Source organism: Cololabis saira, chromosome 5 (genome assembly GCF_033807715.1).
Source record: "Cololabis saira isolate AMF1-May2022 chromosome 5, fColSai1.1, whole genome shotgun sequence".
NCBI lineage: Eukaryota > Metazoa > Chordata > Actinopteri > Beloniformes > Belonidae > Cololabis > Cololabis saira.
This window is the reverse complement of record NC_084591.1, coordinates 24,611,237-24,634,121: the sequence shown is the minus strand read 5'-3', so window position 1 is coordinate 24,634,121 and position 22,885 is coordinate 24,611,237. Positions and strand designations below refer to the sequence as shown.

At 39.4% G+C, this 22,885-nt stretch overlaps 1 protein-coding gene across 1 annotated transcript in view; it reads right to left on the bottom strand.

The window, feature by feature from the left end:
- Nucleotides 1-22,885, bottom strand: part of cdh13 (cadherin 13, H-cadherin (heart)) — a 500,809-nt gene that overhangs the window by 259,545 nt on the left and 218,379 nt on the right. The window contains exon 3 of the mRNA XM_061721319.1: nucleotides 17,971-18,182. Within this exon, the coding sequence (XP_061577303.1) occupies nucleotides 17,971-18,182 (212 nt within the window). The remainder of the gene's footprint in view (nucleotides 1-17,970; nucleotides 18,183-22,885) is intronic.

The following is a 22,885-nucleotide window of genomic DNA, read 5'->3' as shown; positions in this document are numbered from 1 at the left end:
CAGCCTTAAAACATTTGCTTCTCTCTCTGTCTTTGCCTTCCAAATGATCATTACACAATATTGCTGTGCTGAGGCGCAAGAGTCGCGAAAAGAAAAAAAGCGCTGCACCACAGATTTGATTCAGCAAGAGGAAACACCAAATACAAGGTAAATGTGGTCACTTACAGTACATGCGGTATACGGTGTATTGTGTACATTGTTTACAGGCTGTACTGCGCATATTGGATTCAGGTAAGTTTGTGTTTCCTTCTGTGATTAAGGAGGAAAGAAATGAAGCTCTCTTTAGTGTCATCTAAGCCCAGGGTTCCTGTGGCAGCCAAGACATGTCCTTGTCCATTCTGCCATTTTTACCCTCAACGCTATATTGAGAAATGCCATTAATCATCTCTGACAATGTCTTTTGGACCCGGTGAGAAATGGACAATATCAAGGCCAGCGTTGCTCGGTGGTGACAAGAATGTACAACTATTCAGCGAGGAATAAACTCATATATGCAGTCGAGTCAGGCATGCAGCCAGTTGTGTGTACATAATGAGTAATTTACGCTCTCACCCTCTCGCATGTCGCGCTATGTGGCTGTTGACGGCATAATGCTTTACATTTTTCTTCTTCTTCAAGTAGAATATAAAACAGCAGGACACTGACAAGCCTATTTCCGTTTTTTAATTATCTGAATTAATTGACGCTGGGCCAAAGAGCAGTAGTAAAGAGTGCCTACTAAAAAACTGCCATTCAGCATAACACCATCAAAAACAGTGTGTGTTCATTGTTAAGTCCTTTGAGTTGTAAACTGTCATTCTTCACCCAAGAGGATTACAATATTAGCTATTTTCACTAACAAAAGAGCTAATATATTGTTAATTCTTCTTGAACACATTTCTGAAATAATGTCTTTGTTATCCGCTGCTGACCTGGAAAAGTCCTCTGTGTGATGATCCCTGCTGTTTCTTCTTACTTCTGTCACAGTCAGACTTTTCTCTCATCCGCAGCTGTGCAGAGCTCCGGAAAGAGGCTTTTAACAACATCTAAGAGACCTAAGCGTCATTTTCATAATCCAATTTTAGCTTCCGCGCTTCAGCTGTCACCTAATTTTAGGATGTCATCCAAATGTTTACAACCACCTACTTATATTCTTGACCTTCAAGACTGCTATAAGACACATTAAAGACAAGTTCAAGGCAGAACCATACTTTTAGAGACTTGTTTGTTTCCTAATTCGTCTCAGTTTTGTAAGCATCATTACATTAAAGCAGATCAATTCAAGTCTTCAGGTGTAGCCTGTTTGACAACTTTGACAGCTATAAAAGAAGAGAAATACATGTGTGTAGAGTTTGTCTGTAACAGTACATGTCTGATGAAAATCTATATATTTCATAAACTTACATACCTCAACATCATTCTGGTCGCCAGTTAAAAAGAACCAAGAGGGTGAAAGGCTGGAAGTTAAAACTAGCCTGGGACACCCAGATTCATTAAAGTTAAGGTAAGTAATTTTATGACATCATGTTTGTTGATATTTGAACAAAACATCAGGGGCCTATTTCAGAGAGGAGGTTCACCAAGCTCTGAATTAAGAAACTGAGTTTTCCGTTTCAGAACAGATGACCACAGTTGGTTCAATCAGCTCTGACTATGTTGAGTTACTGAGACTATAAAAAACTGTTATCAATGAAGCTCCGATACGATGATTCACCATGGCAGCACAAAGTGAGCGGAAGTGATCTTCCTCTTTTAGTTCACTAGGACAGGACATATTCAGACATAAATGTAACGGCTGCTGCTGTGAAGGAAATTAATTGGCGTGAAAGAAAATTGCAGACTGAGTGAATGTGTAGGCAAATTAAAATTTTTAACAACTATTTATAATATCGCATGAATGTCGAAGGGTGGAATGTAGAAGTGTTCACTGTTATGCAGGTGCAATCCTGGAGGTGTAAAAAGAACTCAACTAGGAGTTGATGATGAAGTTGTAGTTGAATTCACTAAAAACATTTTGGAAGAATGGAAAAAAAGTAGTACATCCAGTCTTTACAATTAAAGATATTGACTTTTAAAGCATGTTGACCGGCGTACAACTTTGTGGCTGGTGAAAAAAAGAACGGGGGCACCTCTGAGTCGGGCCACTTTTCTCACAGTTCTGCATCATTTACTTCCTCATTGAATAGAATATGTTCAGCACCCCGTCGTCATTAAGAAGACAGAATTGCAAATACATAATAGCTCATAAAATGAATACTGCGGGTGATATGTGGGATGAAATGAAAGATAAGATCATGTTGGCTAACTGTGACAAAAAATAAATAAATAAAATAAATCTGGATGTCACGATTACAAGTCACGGCTGGTTGGACTCCATTAAACTACCTATTCAGATCATCAATATGTTTTCCAAATGAACATTACATGATCGATTGTCTGATGAAATCAAACTTGTTTCAGCTTCATGAAGGGGAGGAGAAAGAAAGTAAGTCCAGGTGTGTAAACCTGATCAAGAGCAGGTTTAGTTACCTCGGTTTCTCAAACAGGTGAACCCTCTTGCTCACACCTCATCCCGAACCCACACTATCAAAGCAAAAACAACGAGCACCCTGTCAGTGATTGACTAGAGCAATATTTTTCACGGTACGCTGCTTGTTTTCACTTTACGGAGCCAGTGAATACATAGTTTGTCACATTCAGAGAAGTCTAATTAAGCCCTTTTCACAGAGGTGTGTCACCGGCAACATGTTTGTGCAAACGCACTTGCATTACTATAATTATACAAACATTTGTCCTTTGAGGAAAAATTCAGTGAAAAAAAAGAGAAAGTTTTTGAAATCTGGGAAGTTGTGCTTTGCAACCAGTGTGTAGTTATTACGGCAACTTCACTCACGCTGTTGCGGGAAGCCAGTAAATCAGCTTCCTGTCCCCACACACAAGCTTCGGTGTTAAAGGGGTTAACATTTTCTCCAGCCACAGTTTGGCTTAACAGTGCATAGATCTACGGAAAATGTTTTAACAAACGAATGATCAAGAATTGCACGGATTCACCTACCTTTAACAGGGCAATTTGCTGCCATACATTATGATATAATGTGAAAATGAATACAACTAAGAAAGAAAAACAAAACAAGCCACTGTAGAAAAAATAGTAGAGGGTTAACATATGCAAAGAGATGTTTACCGAATAATTTACATATGGTATAAAGAAAAACAAGCTACAGTGTGAGTGGCATGGTAAGAGAGAGAGAGAGAGAGAGAGAGAGAGAGAGAGAGAGAGCGAGAGAGAGAGAGAGATATTATTTGTGTTCTGTTGTATAATATAACCTATTTTGCTGTGGTTGCAAGATGTCACTTCTTAGTCATCCCCAGAAAGCCTTGCTGAACACTGAGAGCTTGGTTAGAGGAAATCTATTTGCCACTGCAAGATGAAGATTTTGCAAAGAATGCAATATTACATTTTAGTCAGTCCATGAAAATGTATGAAACATAATAAAAGCAAAATAAATAGGCTTTTGGACTTAGATTATTTTGACTCTTATCAGTTGTTACATTTGAATGGTGGCTGTTTATACTCCCTGGAGGCAAGAAAGGGTTCTGCATAACTGCTGTTCTGCACAACGGAGTTAAAACAAGGAATAATGCATACAAAAAGTCCATATCTCAGGGAATGCATTCGTTAAATTGAAATGCATTCTTCCATTACTCCACATATTGATCGTTTGCAAAGAAGAGGGGGAATAAATTACCCATAGAATTTAGAATTTTGTTCATAACAGAAATCATTCATCAGCCACTTTTCTCCCTCTGGGTCTGTGTTACACATAACTAGCAGCTTGCACTGACAAATTAAAAACTGATTCTCTCCACCTTAGCTCCCGGCACTTATCAATTATCACAAGCCAATATTTTCTGCCACACAACCATTTGTTATGCCAATAAAATCACCTTGGAATATTTCCGTTCTGCGTTAGAAGGGAAACAAAGGAGAAGTTTGGGCAAATATAAATCCAGGTCTAACAAGAGCATAACAATGAGATTCTTTAACGGAAATGCAATTTGAAAAAGACACCTGCTGAACGGCACGGTAATTGGAAAACGGGGAAGAAGAATCCAGACAACTTAAACAGAAAAAAAAAATAAAATAAAAAAAACATCAGATTAAAGATTTAAACTCAGAATTGGAGTACAGTTAGTCTCTTCGATGTCGAACCGATGGCTTATTGAAAGAAGCTTTAAAATATGCCACAGGTTTGTTACGAATTCTTTCAAAGCCGCTGCTGCTCTAAACACATGTTTGATGGGCCACTAGAGATAGCGCCAGGGTCGGGGAAAGACTGGGAAGTGTGGGGGTGGAATACAGGATATGGACAAAGAAAGAAACAATAGATTTTCTGATGATATGAGTCCCAGAGCTTGTGGAGCTTCAGGAGTTTAATTGATAGTGAAATAATGAGAGCTCTTAACAGGCCTGCCTCACAGGAAGACACTCAGTCTGTCTGGCTTTTCTAATCACTCTCTTTCTCTTACCTTTACCCATTTCATGTACTTCATGACTCTTTGTGCTTTGTGATTAACAATTGAATGACTTTGCTTAAGTATACAAAGAGAGATTAAAGCATATCTTCATGGGAGTGATAAAATATACATTCACAGACTTCAAGCTTCGCTGGAAGTTGGATGGAATCATGCATCGAAAAGTAAAGAAAAGAAAAAAAAAGGAAAAGACTGCATGACAACAGTTTATTAAAATATATACTGGTATGCCATACAAAAATGTCATGTTAAGGACTATTTTGTATAAATGTCGCCCTGCTATTATACAGTTGGCAGTGTTTCCTTGGAAATAAAGATGATTGTTGTTGTTTGCAATCTCTACCTTTTTACTTGTCACGCTACAACGTTTTTCTCATTAGAGCGATTAAATTAAATGGGTGCTGAAGATTGTTACCATCAGGCCCGAAAGCATCACTTCAAGGCTTGTAGGCAGCAGTGCCGAGAGATAAATGCAAAGGTCAGAAACCATAACATGAGCGCTAACTGGCTATCGCCTCATTGGTGTAATGTTTACTAGTTTTAGTCTTTAAGAAATCATTCAAAAGAGCGATAAGCACAAACTGCAGCAGAGTTTGTTTTAAATATTCATCATTATTTCAGTGGCCATTTAGTCATTAATCAAACACCATAAATGTCATGGTGACTTACAACAGACAATCACCAAAGTGATTATATTACATATGCACGTATAAAATTAAATATTTAAATCTTCAGAGAGTTGGTAAGACATTTTAGAGATTCAATTAAAACTGTTTATGCCAGGCTTGTGGCAGTGCTGGATGTAAAGAGGGGGAAAAAGTATTTGTCTCCTGGGGACCAAGTATGCAAATAATGATTATAAATGCCTGGATATTTCACTCTAAACCAAAGTAAACCACTAAACTAAGTGAAATCTCAACAGACTGTCTGTGGCACGCTTTAAAATGTATAAAACGTTAAAAAATTATTTTAGTAATGATCAAAAAAACAAACAAAAAAGTACTGGGAAGCAAATTAAAAGCACGCAAACACAGTCATGCATGATTCCAAATTCCATTTGTTCTAAAGACAAATTTAGTTATATCTTCAATTGTTTGCCATGGTAACGTCTGTGGACGACCTCATCAAATACGTTGAAGATGCATAGAAACATCAATGCAACATCAACCTGAAACAAATGGAAGAATTCATTGACCACATGACTTGATGAATGCTAGCAGGAGCACACTGAGCACTGCACCAAGAACATAGGTGATCTCTGAAGGGGAGCGTGAAAACCAGCTGTACCTTTTAATCTGGACACTTTTCCTGATGAAATGATTGTTTTCATCTAAAACAAAGGCTGAATCGAGGTATATGAAGGACATGAGAGATAATGGTGGATATTCAGGCGAAAATAGTTTTGTCAGGCAATCAATTTTCTGGCTGCAGTTTGTTTTGATAGATTAAGAAAACAAATGGGATTCATTTCCAGAGGAACAAAGCTCAGCCTTGGTGTGTAAGCTTAGTGGCCGAGTTGTCATTCGAAAATGGCCGGGGCCATTTGTTTTTTTCATGGACTTACATTTTTAAAAAAACTGTATAATTGTTAAGTCTATATTTTAGAAACATATTTATTTTCCTTTCCTTATCCATGCGACCTCTTTCACATTTAATTACAATAAATGAATAGCAACAACCGTGTGCACACATAGCTGCAAAAAACTTTAAGGCTTTAAATCGGAAAAATATTTGGAAAGGTTGGAAGCTGTGAAATAAAACTGTTTAATTTGTAAATGTTTAATATCTGACAGTGTGTAAGTAAGTAAGTGATTGCAAGTATGATTTGGTACAGAAGTACAATCTATGCAAGGCTCAGCCTTTGAGATATTGGGGGGGGGGGGGACTTTGCATATTTCATAGTGTGAAGGGTAAGAGCATGAGCCAAAGCTGGATGCCGCTGATCTCAGATCGCTCAGATGGCACACGATCGATACCTGATATAACCACACGGAAACCAGTGCAGTGTTTCCAGTTTGGGAAAACTTTGTCAAGCACTGCAATACATCGCCACACACACATTCAAAAATGTCAATTGAAACTGCTGCAGCAGACTGAAGCAGCACATTTCAATAATATTTGAAATTTGTGAAATCCTCACAGGAGCTTTTTGCTGGGACAGTGCTTTACAAAGGTTTAACATTTTTATGTTCAAGAAATTATTTTAAAAAGTCTTTATTGACATATATACCTTAATGTCAGAGGATGGAGGTGGTTCTGATGGTTTCACATCTTAGATAATGCAGCTATGCTAAAAACATTTGCAGGGACTCAAACATATTCCTGGAAGAATGCAGCCATTCCAGTTGTTCTTAAACATTCAGCCCTGGCTTAGTTTCACTGTTTAAAAAAAAACCTTTAACCTTTGGCTTTTGACTGCAATGGGAAAGTGTTTAATCAGCATTCTGTCCTGCTTCAAATAAGTCTGCGTGGTTAGTAATTGGTTTCAGCCTCAGTCAGCATTGAAAGGGAACACAACACCTGATGTAGATGGTTATTTGCAATAAAGATGCTGCACTGGAGGCTGCAGAAAGTGGGAATGTGAACACAGCTTACTTTTTCCGAACCAAATATATTAACACATTCACAGATGCAACAAGTTCTGAAACTGACAGAAAAATTTGGGAGCAAAATAAGAAGAGATTGATTGATTCGACCACTATTTAATAACGTTTGAATTTAGGAAGTATTACATTGGCAGATGTTCATCCGATAAAACTATTGCTAAATTTAGGAAGGCCATCGTTTCTGATCTTCCTACAGTGGAACATCGGGAAGCAGTTGAGGGTTGTGACTAGGGGTGTAACAATATATCGTGCCACGAAATTTCGCGATACAAAAACGTCACAATACGTGTCGTGGAGGTGACAAAGTGTATCGCGATATTGGGTTATTAATATTAATCTATTGTGTTGACTAGTAACGTGCATCCGACCGCGACCGCGGCCGCATCTCGACCCGCGGACCAAAATCTTACTCCGCTCAGAAGAAACTAGTCCCATTTTGTGGTCCCGTTTTGAGCTCTGAACTTTTACTAATGTAAGGCTGGTGTAGAGTTAAGCCTTACCTTATTAAATTAAACCTTTTTCTGGTCGTGAGTAGGATAAACACGCGGGCAACTTCTGCTGAGCTCCAGTGTACTTTAATGTCCGCTCAACAGCGTAGGATTTTAGAGCATCAACACAGCACCTAGTGCCGTACTGTGGCGTATCACTCCGCCCAATCTAAAACAGACTAATCACTACAGATAAACTGACTAGTGTCATTATAGTCCCTGATTTACATCAGAATATATTTATAAAATAATGAACCCTGAATTACCAAAATAACCTTCTTAACAAAAATAAATCTTCTCTTACACTTATAAGGTGAGCATGAATCAAACCTTTTTTTAGTATGTAAAATTGTATGTATTTATTTACTTTTATTTATTTATTTAATTTTAGTTGTTAAATTAGAAAGAAAAAAGTCAAATCATACATGAGAGAAACTATTCAGTTTGTGGCAAAATATTTATACTTGTATGAAACTGAAGATGCATAATGCAAACCTGACATTTACTTTTAGTTCAGTTTGTGGAAAATGGTTGGTCTGGCTTTCTCTTTAAAACTTAAACAGTTAAAAAGCATCACAAACTGTAACAATAGGGCAAACACACAGCATTGTTTTGTATTTTGTGTCTTTCAAATAAAAGACATTTTTTTCCAGTCATATGTACCTCATTCAAGGTTGTTAAAAAAAATACTGCTATAATATTGTATCGTATCGTTATCGTGACCTCAATATCGTATATCGTACCGTATCGTGAGATTAGTGTATCGTTACACCCCTAGTTGTGACCTAGGTTCTGCCTCTGCAGATGTTGATATCCTTGTCAGTAACACTTCAGATTTGCTGCACTCAGCTTTAGATGCAGTTGCTCCTTTGAGAAAGAGGCTCTCTGACCATAGGAGCTTAACTCCCTGGTATAATTTGCATATCCGGATGCTGAAACAAAAAGTGCGTTAAATGAAAGGGAGTGGTAGTGGTAGTGGTTATCTTGCACGGAAAGATAGTCTAATAGTATATGAAAAAGCCCTTCGCAAAGCTAGACAGCTTATTCTTCATTGATAGAGGATAATAAAAATAACCCATGTTTTCTTTTCAGCACTGTAGCCAGGCTGACAAAGAGTCACAACTCTGTTGAGCCGTGCATTCCTGCAGCTCTCGGTAGAAAAGATTTTATGAGCTTCTTTAGCAGTAAAATTATCAGAATTAGAGAGGAAATCAACCAGGCCCACCCTGAAGCAGCCGTGGGCATTTCTTCAGCTTTAGTGACTTCATTAGGCTCTGACTTGACTCTAGACTGTTTTGATCCTGTAGACCTCCCTGAGCTGACCCCAGTCGTCAATAGAGCTAAATTATCCACGTGTATGTTGGACTCCATCCTAACTACTCAAAAACGTTTTTTTTTTCTTATTAGTACGAAAATACTGGACTAGATTGACTTATCACTAAACTTAGGATGTTTGCCATAGGTTTTTAAAGTTGCAGTAATTACACTTTTACTTAAAAAACCCTCTCAACCCAGACATTTTGGCTAATTATAGACCAATTTCCAACCTTCCATTTGTATCTAAAATTCTGGAAAAAGTAGTTGCAAGCCAGTTATGAGACCATTTGTATAGAAATGATCTGTTTGAAGTTTTTCAGTCAGGGTTCAGAATGCATCATGGCACAGAGACAGCACTGGTTTGAGTCACGAATGACCTTCTTATGACCTCTGATAAATGATTACTGCATATACTGGTTCTACTGGACCTCAGTGCTGCTTTTGACACTGTAGATCAGCATCTTACTGCACAGGTTGGACCATGTTTTTGGAATTAAAAGGGACTCCTCTTGGTTGGTTTAAATCATATCTATTTGACAGATTCCAGTTCTTTCATGTAGGGCTGGGCGATATGCCCTTTTATTAATATCTCGATATTTTTAGGCCATGTCACGATACACGATATATATCTCGATATTTTGCATTAGCCTTGAATTAACACTTTGATGCATACAATCACACCAGTATGATGATTCTATATGTCTACATTAAAACATTCTTGTTCATACTGCATTAATATATGCTCATTTTAAACTTTCATGCAAAAAGGGGGAATAAGTCAAATTTACCAAAACTGTATTTATTAAACAGTTACTAAGCAGTGAGTGGCACAAACATAAAAAGTGTCATTTCAAAACAGAAAGTGCCCGTTGCATCTTTCTGACTCCCCGTCTGAAGAACATCTGCTAAGAACATGTTCTGGTCCTGGTTTTACCTGGTTTTACCTGGTTTTACCTGGTTTTACCTGGTTTTATCAGGATGAGCTGCTCTGAGCAGGAGGGCCCCTTAGAGCACCTTTATATTCAGACTAATTGTAGGTGTAGGGACTGCAATGTTTCATCCTTTCCTCCTTTAATTTGCATCACTTTCACTTATTGTTAGAAATATTACGTCATATAGTCTTGTTTGACTTTGTTTCGATGATAGTGATTGATTTCATGGCCACATTTAAGCAACACTACGGGACGTTTCTCAGCTCTGGAAGAGAAAAGCCTGAATTATGGTTCTGCGTTAAATCCACGCAGAACCTACGCCGTAGGGTACGGCGTAAGGTACGCGGCGACGCGCACTTACGGCGTAGGCTCTGCGTTGGTGTAACGCGGAACCATAAATCAGCCTAAAGGCTCGGCTGCGCGTGTCGCGCTGAGCGACTCCTCGGCTCTCCGGAGAGCCGGCGCATCGTGCGAGAACACATCCCCTCCCGTCTTTACTAAACCGGTTTGCTTTGAAGAGTCCGTCGCGCGTAGCAACCACGCAGGTTTAGCTCACGGCGCAAACAGGCCGAGTTTGGGAAAGTTAAAGCGGGGTGGAAGCGACCGGCGGTCCCGGACAGCAGCGCCAACACCTGCAGCTGGTCGGGGGCCAATGATAATGCACACACGACAGCACGTGACTGACGTATCTAACTGGGTGCGCTTGTTTTATGTCTCAGAGAAGGAGAGACGAGACGAGAGAGAGTGAGAAAAGTCTGTCATTTAATGCCCACGGTTAAAAGCAAACGTATACTCGAATATTCACGATAGAGTCATTTTGTACATCGCACAGAGTAGAAGCCGAGATACATCGGCTATACTCGATATATCGCCCAGCCCTACTTTCATGTACATGAGGCTTCTTCAGAACAAACGATGGTCCGCTACGGTGTCCCGCAGGGTTCAGTACTAGGGCCAATCTTGTTTAGTTTATACATGCAGCCCCTGGGAAGTATTGTCCAGAATCACGGCATTCATTTTTATTGCTATGCGGACGATGCAAAGCTCTATTTGTCTATAGCCCCTTTTGTCATGTGCCACTTTTACATTGACTGATGCAGGGTGGCGTGTCGAGCTGTCCAGCAACCAACTCGCCTCCGAGGGTAGTCGTGGGAGGGATTTATTGATCATGTAAGCTCAGTACAACCCACCAGGGAAGTTTTTCTTTATTTATTATTATTTTATAAAATGAGGAAACAGCTGTTAAGAGTAACAACAGCAGCAAAATGTCACAGGTAGGGCATTTATTTGCAAGATGTCTAACTGGGGAGACAGGGAGATCTGCAATCCTTCCCTCCCCTCAACTCGCCTTCAGGCCTGAGGTGACAAATAACTTGCTTGGCGTTTATATTACCAACGCGCGTTAAGCACGCGTTCATCGTCCAGCGATATTAGCGGGATCCAATTTAAAATGCCTTATGAAATGGAACTGTTCAAGCAGTAACTTCAGGCAGTTATCAAGGAGATTATGACCTGGATGTCCACAAAAGTTTTTGCTTCTAAATTCTGATAAACCAGATAAACAGTTTTTGGTCCCCAACACCTTAGGAAAGGATTAGATGGTGTTGTATTGGCCTCCAGTACGACTATGCGAAACCTTGGTATTATTTTCGATCAGGATTTGTCATTTAAATAGCATATTAATCAGGTTTGTAAAACAGCGTTTTTCCATCGCCATAATATCGCAAAGATTAGGAACATCCTCTCTCAGAGTGATGTGAAAAAACTAATTCACAAGTTTGTATCTGCAGTCTGACTGTGTTGGATACCCGCAGACATCCTGGCATGCAGTCCCCCCTCTGAACACCTCAGTGTCTGCCGTCTACATCTGTTTATATAGTCATCCCTGTAGTGCACCAACTAACCATGTAACAGTCATATGTACATATAAACTCTTAGTTCTCCTGCTCATGGATAGTTAACACTAATATATTGTCTTTTGTACCTTTGACAGTGTGTCTATGTCTCTACTCTCTCTGTTCTTCATTCTCTCTTTCTGGTCTCCCTTTTCCTGCTCTGCCCCAGTCTGGCCTTCGGCAGGAGGGTCCCCCCTTATGATCCAGGTCCTGCTCAAGGTTCCTTCCCTCCTTAAGGGGAGTTTTTCCTTGCCACTGTTTGGCTTAAAGGTATTGTGACATCATTTTTAACATGCTTTTAACACTATTAAAAGTCTTGGGCAACATCCCTCAAATGTGTCTAAAAGAGTGTAACAAGAAAAACTTCACTCTAGTAATCTTTTCCTGGCTTTTTATTACAGTGTTTTTTTGCGCCGTGAAAAATGCTTCCTTTCCCCCCTTTCCTGTCAATCATTGCTCCGCTCCTCCTCCAAACCTCCTCCTCCTCCAGCCATACGCTCACAGCGGCGTCGGAGCGACAGGCGAAGCATGCACGGAAAAGCAGGAGGGCGAACCACAGCAAACAATCATAAAAATAAAGGCATGCAAGCAGCACTGTCCCCTTATCTTAAGTCCAGTCAGTGGCCGCGGGTCTTCTTAGCAGTTTTCCTCCGGTGATTAGAACAAAAGAGGCGTGTTAAGCCTCATTTATGGTTCCGCGTTAAATCGACGCAGAGCCTACGCCGTAGGGTTCAGCGTATGGTGCGCGTCGCCGCGTAACCCTACCCCGTAGGTTCTGCGTCGGTGTAACGCGGAACCATAAATCAGCCTTTATGGTGCGCTGGAGAGGAGAGGAGACAGGGAGCTGGGTGGAGGGGGCGGTGATTTAGCGGATCGTTACGTAACGATCCGCCACCAAACCACATGCGCCGTTTTTGCATAGTTATGCGGAAAATCCCAGAAAGCACACAATACACTGAATGTTAAAAGTTCGTTGTTTTTTGGGTGTAATTGATGTCAAGACACCCAACAAAACACAAAAAATCAAGAAAAATTTGTTTTTCATGTCACAATCCCTTTAAGGTTTTTCTCCCTATAGGGGAGTATTTTTACCTGCCATTTTTTATGTAATAATTACTCTGGGGTCATGTTCTGGGTCTCCGGAAAACGGTTAGAGACAACCTTTGTTGTAATAGATGTTACATAGATACAATTGAATTGAATTGATCTACGCTACCTTATGCTAATTTCTACTGTGTGGACTGATTTCCGCAATATAGAGGAAAAAAATATATAAAATATTATAATTATCTAAAAAAGTATCATTAGATATAAAAATAGTAGCTAACGCTCCCTCAAGCTGCATAAACAGTCCCGGTTTTCTGTTTTTAATGTTTTTGAATAGCAAGAAAGCAGCACTAATAGACCAGTATTAGTTTAATATGTATATCACTTTTATCATTTCATCTTTTCATACATCTGCATGGTTTAAATGTACGGGTGTTTTTCCACAGCCTAATATGGTACATTTAAGGTTGTGTGATTATGTTAAATGATGATAAGTAGGGTCACATGATCATGTTTCATATTTATAAATGATTACAATTCATGAACACATGCATGAATGTGATTAATAATTTGCAATTAACATATGAATGTTTTGTGGCTGGGTTTACGTCTCCAAGCTAAATTTAAACATGAAGCTCTTCATCGTCCTCATTTAAAAAAAACAAAACAACAGTCTGACATTTTGGAAAATAAACACATTGACGGTTATAAAGATGTTTTAGCCCTGAGAGGAAAGCACAAGGGATAATTTAACACAATTTCCATTACATTTGCAAATGCACCCAACACCTATATCAATTGAGTCACCTTTTGTAATTCACAATCACAACAGTGTAATTCTGGTCTGATAAAATATATTCACAATGACAGAAAAGCTCTGTGACATTTAGCAAGCCCTACCCTCAGGCTATGTTGATGTTTCTGTGGTGGTAAACTATTGTTAACAGTCTTTTCTGCATCCAGTTAGCCTAGCTAAGAGCAAAGATGGAACAAGAGGTAAAACAGCCTGCTTAAATTTATCACACACTGGACACAGAAAAAACCCAACCTATTCTTCATCATATCAAGTCAATCGAGTCAAAAGGCAAAACATCATAACATTGGATAAGCATTAACATATTAATCCTTGGTTAGGTTCATTACTAGGACTGTCAGACTACTTGATTTTGAGCACAGTTTGCCAGTTGCTGTTGGTTTGATGGAAAATTGGTATACAGTCAGCAGTCAGGCGTTTGTACTTGATCATTGCATGTGAACAACTGAAAGACTCATCAAAGATGGTCACCAACGTGTTGCTATGCTATTCCAGACAGCAGATGGACAATAAATGAGCCAAACATTTGGGCCCACCTGGGGAATCCCTATTTAAGCTACAGCCAAAGAGAAAGCATGACATTGAGAAGTCACCATAGGGAAAAGATTCCTGAAGTAAGAAATACACAAACGAAGGGGACATGCACATAAACTGTCATACCAAAGTAGAATTTTTTTTCATAAAAAGTTTTTTTGCTTCCTTTCTACTCTCTCTGTAGCACGAACCATCTCTGCTACCCACTTGTGCTATTTTAGTCCTTTACCCTTTTTTCTTTTTTTTTGCGCTCTAAACAAGCCATCGCAAAAACAGCTTGCACCACTTGTTTCCTCGTCTGGATCATTTTCAAATAATTAGCTGTGTTTTGCATGTGGTTATGCCTCATTTCCCATATGTGCTTTGCTTACAAAATGTAGTTTTAGAGACCAATAGGGTGAGTGGTTAGTCACCGTCAAATTGACCCTTGACTAGTGATCAATCATATTATCTGAAGGGCAAAATGACTTCAGACTTAACCCAGCAATCTGCCAACTCTAAAATGTGTACCGTATTTTCCGCACTATAAGGCGCACCTAAAAACCTTTAATTTTCTCAAAAGCTTTGCTCCTTATAGTGCGATGCGCCTTATATACGTAGGATCATTACGGTAATTTATGTTACTGTAGTCAGGGGGATTCTGGGTACTGTAGTCTGTGTCGCTGACAAAAAACAGAGGTTTCACAAAGGCAGGAATCATCACAGACGTTCAAGACAACAGCAGCGACGCTGACTCGCATAATGGCGACTGATGAGACGGAGTCGGGACCATTGGATGCCGCACTCACCCAGCTGTTCTATTCCGACACAGAAGAAGAATATTACGAGGGATTCGGGGAATGAACTGGAACAGTTCCCCACCGCATTTGTTTTGGGATATAAAGTTTTCAGAATGTTGGTTTTTATTTTGTTAATAAAGTTTGAGTTACAGTACTTTTCTTCTTGGTTTTTTTTTTGTATTTCCTGTAGTATTTTGTAACATTTCCTGTAGCACAGCTCCATCAGGTAGATACGTAACTCAACCCCAGCCACTATAGTACGGTATCTTACTGTATATTCCGTGCGCCTTATAATGCCTTATATATGAAGAGAGTTTTAAAATAGGCCATTTATTGAAGGTGCGCCTTATGGTGCGGAAAATATGGTATATTCCAACAACAGCCGAGGGTTTTAAGAAATATGTTTGAGTCCAGTTGGACACAGGTGCTGCCATGCTAGTGCTAGGGATTTTTTTTTTTTTTTTAAAGTATTCCCTTCCCACCCAACACCACAGTCCCTTTATACAAGAAAACTAGGCCTAAAAAGACATAATCTGGGATGGGCGTGAGGTTGAATCCAAGAATAGCGCAGACCTAGGACAGTGGAACAGTTCAATTTATTAGCCAAAAATCAGTCCTCCTTAGACGCAGAAACCTTCAGGCAGGGAATCCGAGCAACCAGGAACCAGACATGCAACAAGCAGGCAGAGTAGTCGGGAACAGGCAGGGTTGAAACCAACAAGACAATCCAGAGAAAAACTGCTAGAAGGCTTTGCTTAGAGCTAAGACAATCAGGCAAAGACTGAGTGGAAGGAGTGGGTATATACAGTATCTGGTTAGGGAGCACAGTGGCCGGTAGGTGATCAGGTGAGAGATCATGACACCATCTTACGATCATCTTGTCATAAGTGCATGCAGCTTTCTCAGAGCTGAGGCATGCAAAGAGCTGGACGAATCTTCTAACTCGTGATGAGCAGATAAGTTCACTAACTGCAGAACTACTCCTTGAAGAGCTGAGTCTTTAGCTCGCGCTTAAAAGTAGGTACAGACCATGTAGATCGGACAGTTTGGTAGGTCGTTCCACCATCGGGGAACAATGGAGGAGAAGAGTGTAGCTACTGATTTCACGCCACATTGTGGTGGAAGCACCAGGTGTCTCACACTGGCTGAGCAGAGCTGTCGGGAGTGTAGCTCTGGATGAAGGAGTTAAGGTAGACAGGAACCATTTGGGTAATTGTTTGGTAAACCAGAGGCAGAGCTTTGAACTTGATGCGTACTGCAACTGGAAGCCAGTGCAGGGTGATTAACAGCAGAGTGACATGAGCTCTCTTGGGCTGGTTGAAGACCAGATGTGCTGCTGCATTCTGGATAATCTGCAGAGGTTTAACTGAGCACCCAGGAAGACCGACCAATAAGGAATTACAGTAGTTGATGCGTGACATAAGCCTGAACCAAGAGCTCTGTCATATGTTCTGTAAGGGAGGGTCTGATTTTCCTGGTGTTGTAAAGAGCGAATCGGCAAGACCGGGAAACCGAGGCAACATGGTCCTTAAAAGGTCAGCTGGCTGTCTAACCTGACACCAAGATTATCTGAGGAAGTAAGGAATGACAGGCTGGACAGACAATAAGCTCAGTCTTGGACAGATTTAGCTGAAGGTGACGGTCCTTCATTCATGCAGATATATCAGAAAGACTGGCTGATATTCGTATTGAGACGACAGTGTCGCCAGGTGGGAAGGGAAAGCTGAGTGTCATCGGCATAGCAGTGGTAGGAGAAGCCATGAGAACTGATGATTTCACCTAGTGAGAGGGTGTATAGTGAAAAGAGAAGAGGGCCAAACACTGATCCCTGTGGCACCCCTGTTGCCAAATCCCCGTTGCATTTGTCTTTGCCATGATAGTCTATATGATCTTCCTGTGAGGTAAGACATGAACCAAAAGAGGACAGATCCTATCCAATTGTAGAATATTTTAGTATACAAAATAATTAATGACTGACCCAATGATTGCAAAATGCCCAGGTCTTCCCAAATCATCATCATATATGACAGTTGGTATGAGGTGTTTCTTTTGAAATGCTGTGTTTGCTTGTCAAGTGTGGAGTTGTATTTATTAAGTCTAAACATTATTACTTTGGTCTTGTATGTCCCAAAGGTCATTTGTTTGGGAAGTAATGTGGTTCCTTGGAATGCAGCTCTGCAAACCTAAACCTGGTGTCACACTTTTTTTTTTTATTACAATTTATGTTATTATTGTGATTCATTTATTTATTATAGACAAAGGAGAAGCTTTTTCCCCTTTTCCCCGCCTGGCATCCCTTCCAGCAAGCAATAATTGTGCAGTACTTTTCTAATTGTATTGCCATGAAAGTTAACATTTACGTTGTTAACTGATGCTTAAAGAGTTTGAGCTGCATCTCTTGGGTTTTCATAATTTGACTGAGCACTGCACTGAATGTTTTCTTCTCGTGAATCATCTTTCTTGCTGCAGAATTATAGACTGCAAATGTTTTGGAGGTGGCTTCTTAAACCCTCCCAGATTGATGGGCAGCAACAATGGCTTCTCTTGGAGCTCTGGTAATCTCTTTCCTCCTTGGCATTATGTTAACCCACACTTGAATTCTCCTTCCACAAACTGCCAAAACAGCAAGTCACACCTGATCATTTAAGCAGGTGCATTAGATGCACTCCTAATTCCTTGGAAGCCAGGAAGATGCACTTACTTTTCACACGCTGCAACCACATTTTGGCAAAGTTTTTTTTGTCAAATAAGGTGCTTAAAGACAGCAACACTATGTCTATATTTATATTTCTGCTGTATCGTTAGTTGCATGACTAATATCAGTCGTTCCACTTGATGAGCTAATGTTAATGCTTTGAAAGTTTAAGGAGCAAACATGTACCTAAAATCTAAAAACACTATTTAAAATCTGTAACCTATGCAGAGAAATTGATAATTAATCACTGTTTCCTAATAATAAAGTGTTTATTTCAAAATTACCTTTTCAATGTAATTTAAAGAACAATGATAAAGCAAACGCACGCATACAAGGAATTCTACTCACCCTTAGAGTGTGTGCAGACGGAAGCGAGTGTCCAGTGACATCCACTTGTGCAACGTCATCTGCATGTGCACTGTGCCCATGGATAAACAAGACTGGACCACCGTGCAGAACATCCCGCAGAGGAACCAGATTCAAATCCCCGTCCACATGGAAACTGGGATCTGACACATCAAATGACAAATCCTCATTTCCTGCACAGTCGTCGAACTCAACTGCAAGAAACACAAAGAAGAGGTAGATGTTTTGACATCACTCCGGAAAAAGATTGCAGAAATGTCAAGCAAAATAGACCCCATGACAGCCACTTAGGTACATGTTTTGGTGTGAAGGAAGAAAGAAAAAAGCTTTAATGGCTGTCAAACATTGCAGCAAAGCAAATACTTTCTGAACATAAACACATATCCTGAAGACATACGTATAACCTTTACAAAAGTGTGAAATGCTCTGATAGGATGTCAGTACGGCTACAATATGACAAGTAATCCCTATTAACCTAAGTTGCTCCAATAACGATGAAAATGCATAACAACATGGTGGTCATGGTCGACTTATTGATGCATATGACTTACTTATGCAGAATTGTTTGTCATAGTGAAATCAGTAGGAACTGTCGTTTCAATACATCAGGGGGGAAAAAAAGGGATTTAACACACAGGACAAGAAATGTGACCCTTTCGTTTTGCGCATGTGGTGTGAAGACATGTGGACTTGTCTTGTCTGACTTAGGGAGACACTGCTGTAGACTCTACTAGGCATTATCCCTTCTGATCATGTTCATCCTCTCTTTATCTCTGTCACACACTACCCGCGGTGTTGGAACATGATCCCCATGTCCTCCCCCTCCCTCAGCCCTGACAATCCTCCCCTCCCTCATCCGTCACCTTCTTTTTACCTCGGCCTCCCGTGATTATTCCAACTGTTGTGGATCAGGGAGGGAGAAGAGGTTCACACAGGAAGTCTGCATGTGTGGACGTAAACATGTGTTGTTGATGAAAAAAAAAACAGAAAGAACAGGGAAAAAAATTGGTTAGTCAATTTGTGGGTTTGATGAAAGAAAACTTTCCACCTCTATCCCTCCGTCTCAGACATACTGTTTGATGGCTTACATAATTTGTCATTAGGTATGCATTTTTCACCCAAATCTAATTGAATTCAAGAACCCTCATAAATGCAAACATAAGGTGCAGTTTTCCATATGTTAATCATAAATTATCAAGCCACACAATTCAAAACACGCTGTCTGTCGCAAAGTCTACAAAAACTGGTAGTTCATCATAAAAGCAAATAAAAATCAAAGCTCAATGTTCAACTTCACCCCTGAGAAAAAGGAAAGGATGCTAGGCTGTCAAGACAGCATCCTACAAGAGTTATCAATTATGGATGTGATGCTGAACACTTCAAAATAGAGAAAAGCTGAAGGAATTCCTACACTAAGGATCTAAGAGTGTCTCTTCTTTGTGCTCACATTGGGGATCGTGAGACCTTCTCTCAGAGAAAGACACTGGTTCCTATTTGAGCCTGAATTTATCAAGTTATTTAGAGCAGCTTGCGAGTACTGATGCCACTCTGAAGACAAAGCACAGCTCCAGCCAACCGTACCAAAGCTTACAAGCCTTCTCTGCACATCAGGCTCATTAAAACTAAAACCAATATACAATACACCAACAGCTTCAATGACTGCAGCGTGTGCAAAATTCAGTATCGGAAAACAAGAAAAAGGTGAATGAAACAAAATATCAGACAACTCCAAACAACAAAAACTATTGGGAAAATGGCAGTGTATGAAAATGTTCTTACAAGGATCACTTGTAAAGACACTTCTGTGTTTGCGAATTATGTTTTTTAAGCCAACGTGTGAATGAAAATTATTCTGTAGAGAAAAAGGAACAATTGATGAATGTGGTGGAGGGTCTGATTTTCTTATCAAGCAGGGATTTCCTCTGTATACAAGGCTTAGGAGATAAACCTACTGCTGGAAACGCTCACTCAACGGGCAGTTTTGGGCAAAAAGTCAATGACAGCACTGCAGTTTTTAAACAATCCAAAGGACTGACCGATGGGAATATTCTAAATGACCTGTTTTGGATGGTTACTTTCAATACTTCAGACAGTTTTTACGATTTAAAGGCCTTATAGCATTTCATGATCTTAATATATTGTTGTTTAACTTTTAGAGTGTGAGATCTAAAAATAAAGATGGGTTTTTTCCTGTTCAATAGTCACAGAGAACTAGTCTCCCCTTAGTATGACCAAAACATCACCAGAATCAGAATCAGAATCAGAATCAGAAAGGGGTTTATTGCCAAGTTTTCACACGAGGAATTTGTTATGGGGATTGGTGCAACACAATACAAATATAAAAACAAATATATAAGAGATAAAATAAAATAGAATGAAATGTATAAACAATAAAAAGTATAGACAGTAAAATAAAATGTAGACCGGAAATGTACAAAATGAGGTTTTAAAGTGCCGGGTGAGTCTGTACAAAAGGGGTCTTCTCGTCTTAGACAAAAATGCGTTCTCAGTTGGATTATGATATGATATGGTTGTAGGTCCTGTGGATTGTAGAAACTAGAATGCCTGTAGTTGGAAGGGTTCATAGTAAACGTTTCTAGCGTGGAAGAAAAAGCTTATTGAAGGGAAAGATGCCCTCTGGCCACAGAGCACCAAGGTTTACTGAATGAGTTATGCATTTCAACAAAATGTTCATCAAATGGTACTAGAATGCTCAGCTGTTCATATTTGAACTCTTTCTCAATAATAATGCCCCAGGAAAGAGGGCAGGAAAGAGACTTCTTATTTTATTGGTTTTATTTATTTTTTGAAAGCAGGATTAATACATTGATGAATCTGATTCAACTGTTAAAAACTGCATGTCTGGAAGGACCCATTTCATCCAGTGAAACTGAAAAGGTACTTTTTTACTTTGTACAATACACTTGCAGTTGTCTGTCTGTTAAAGATTTCAGACATACTGTATACAAGCTGCTTTTTCTGTTTCAGACCATAAAGATTAGATTTTTACTGGCATTATAAGGGAGAAATTACTCCAATGCAATCTCCAAGACCAGAAAAAATATTAAACTCAATGTGAACAATGCACAATACCTACTAAATGCATGTTTAACTGCAGTAGCCGTTATATGTGATAGAATTAGGAGGACCATGGGAAGTTTGATGGTCAGCACATAAGGATGGCTTGCAGTCATTTTCATCATTGTGGTGTTTCCTTGGTTTCAAAGCATTGCTTTTTTTCATGACGATCCTTCCATGCCTTACGGTGGCAGAGATCTAACTCTGCATTTTTTACATTAAGTTTATTTTATTTTAATATGAATATGCAAATGAGCCATCCCCACTGTGTCCTCCTGCCGCTCGGAAGCATGCTGCTGTTTAATGCTCTGACGAGGCAAGTAAATCAGCCACGCCAGTCACTGATTAAGCTGCGACTTTTCCAGCAGAACAGAAAAAAATACTGCATTTTACAAATGAGGACATTTGAGATCACAAGGTTGGCTCTTTTTTACAGATTGACTAGTAGTTTCCTACTACAAAGGATACTTAGAAAAATATCAGTAGTTGTACACTCATCATTTCATGTGTTTGCTGAGATTTGGTCTGTTGCATTCTTCCATTTCCCTGTTGTCCAGCAGACAAGAGTTTAGTTCACCCAAACAAAAATTTGCAACTTTGTTTCATGTAAAAACATATTCTGCTCCAGAAAAAGAGAAAGGTAAGTCTGCTTGTGGCTGCACTTGTGCTGAGGGAAAGAAAAAATGTTGTGTCTGGGCACAATAGAAATATCACGGCACAGAACCTATGGCATATGACAACAATGTGCTCATATGCCATATGAGCACATTGTGTCAAACACACACACACAAAATTACAGACGCACAAAAAAACAGAGCGATGCTTGCAAAAAGAAATTAAGACTTAAATTAAGATTGAATCTGTAAATCTGAGACTGCAATGTTGATCAGATGTAGAAAAAAATAAATACATTTAATGCAATACACAATATATGTCTATGATACTGTATATGTATCTGTATGATTATTAGACAAAATTAATGTATAAAAAAGATTCAATTAAATTATTTGTGTTTATACAGGACTTTTTTTTTTTTAAACCTCGTCTAAGTGCTTTACAATGCGTTTCGGATCCAAGATCCAAACAGAAACTTGTGCATTATTTGTTAAATAGGTACTCTATCCACCGAATCACAAACCAATGAGCATATTGGGATGCCATGCTGGGGTTCAATATCTACTGTAAAGACACTGACATGAGACAAGGCTGGGATTTTCCCCTTTGAGCTTCTGGCTGAAGGATGATCGCTCTATCGGCTGATCCACGGCTGTGCAATCGTACATTGTATGCAATAAAAAGCACAAATCTCAACATTTACATTTATAAAAGCCTAAAATCTAAAGCTACTCCTATATTCAACACTTGTCCTCCAACCAGAAGTGCTGCAACTCTTCATATTGTATGATGAAATAAAGCACAACAAAGCTGGGAATTAAAATAATTTTCAAGTACACACCGCTGCCTTCTTATTTTAATGTTAACCTTTTGCTAAAACATGTTGCCTTGCAGAAAACTGAAGCGCATCTGACTTACAACGTGGTGAGAAAAGTCCATGGTTAGTACTGTCTCACTAAACAATCAATAGACTAAAATCTATCAAAACTCTCGTATGAGACAATTAACCTTTGTGACTGTTTAGTTTGTTTTTATCTTTCTTACTGCAGACATTTTCAAGTCTCCCCACTGGACAGAATGATTTTCTGCCATCTGGACGAGTGGAAGAATAGACCACAAGACTGAACAGAAGAGCAAGAAGAAAGGAAAGAAACGTGAAAGAGAAAATGACAGAAATGGCAAGTCTTCAGTGGACAATGGCAAA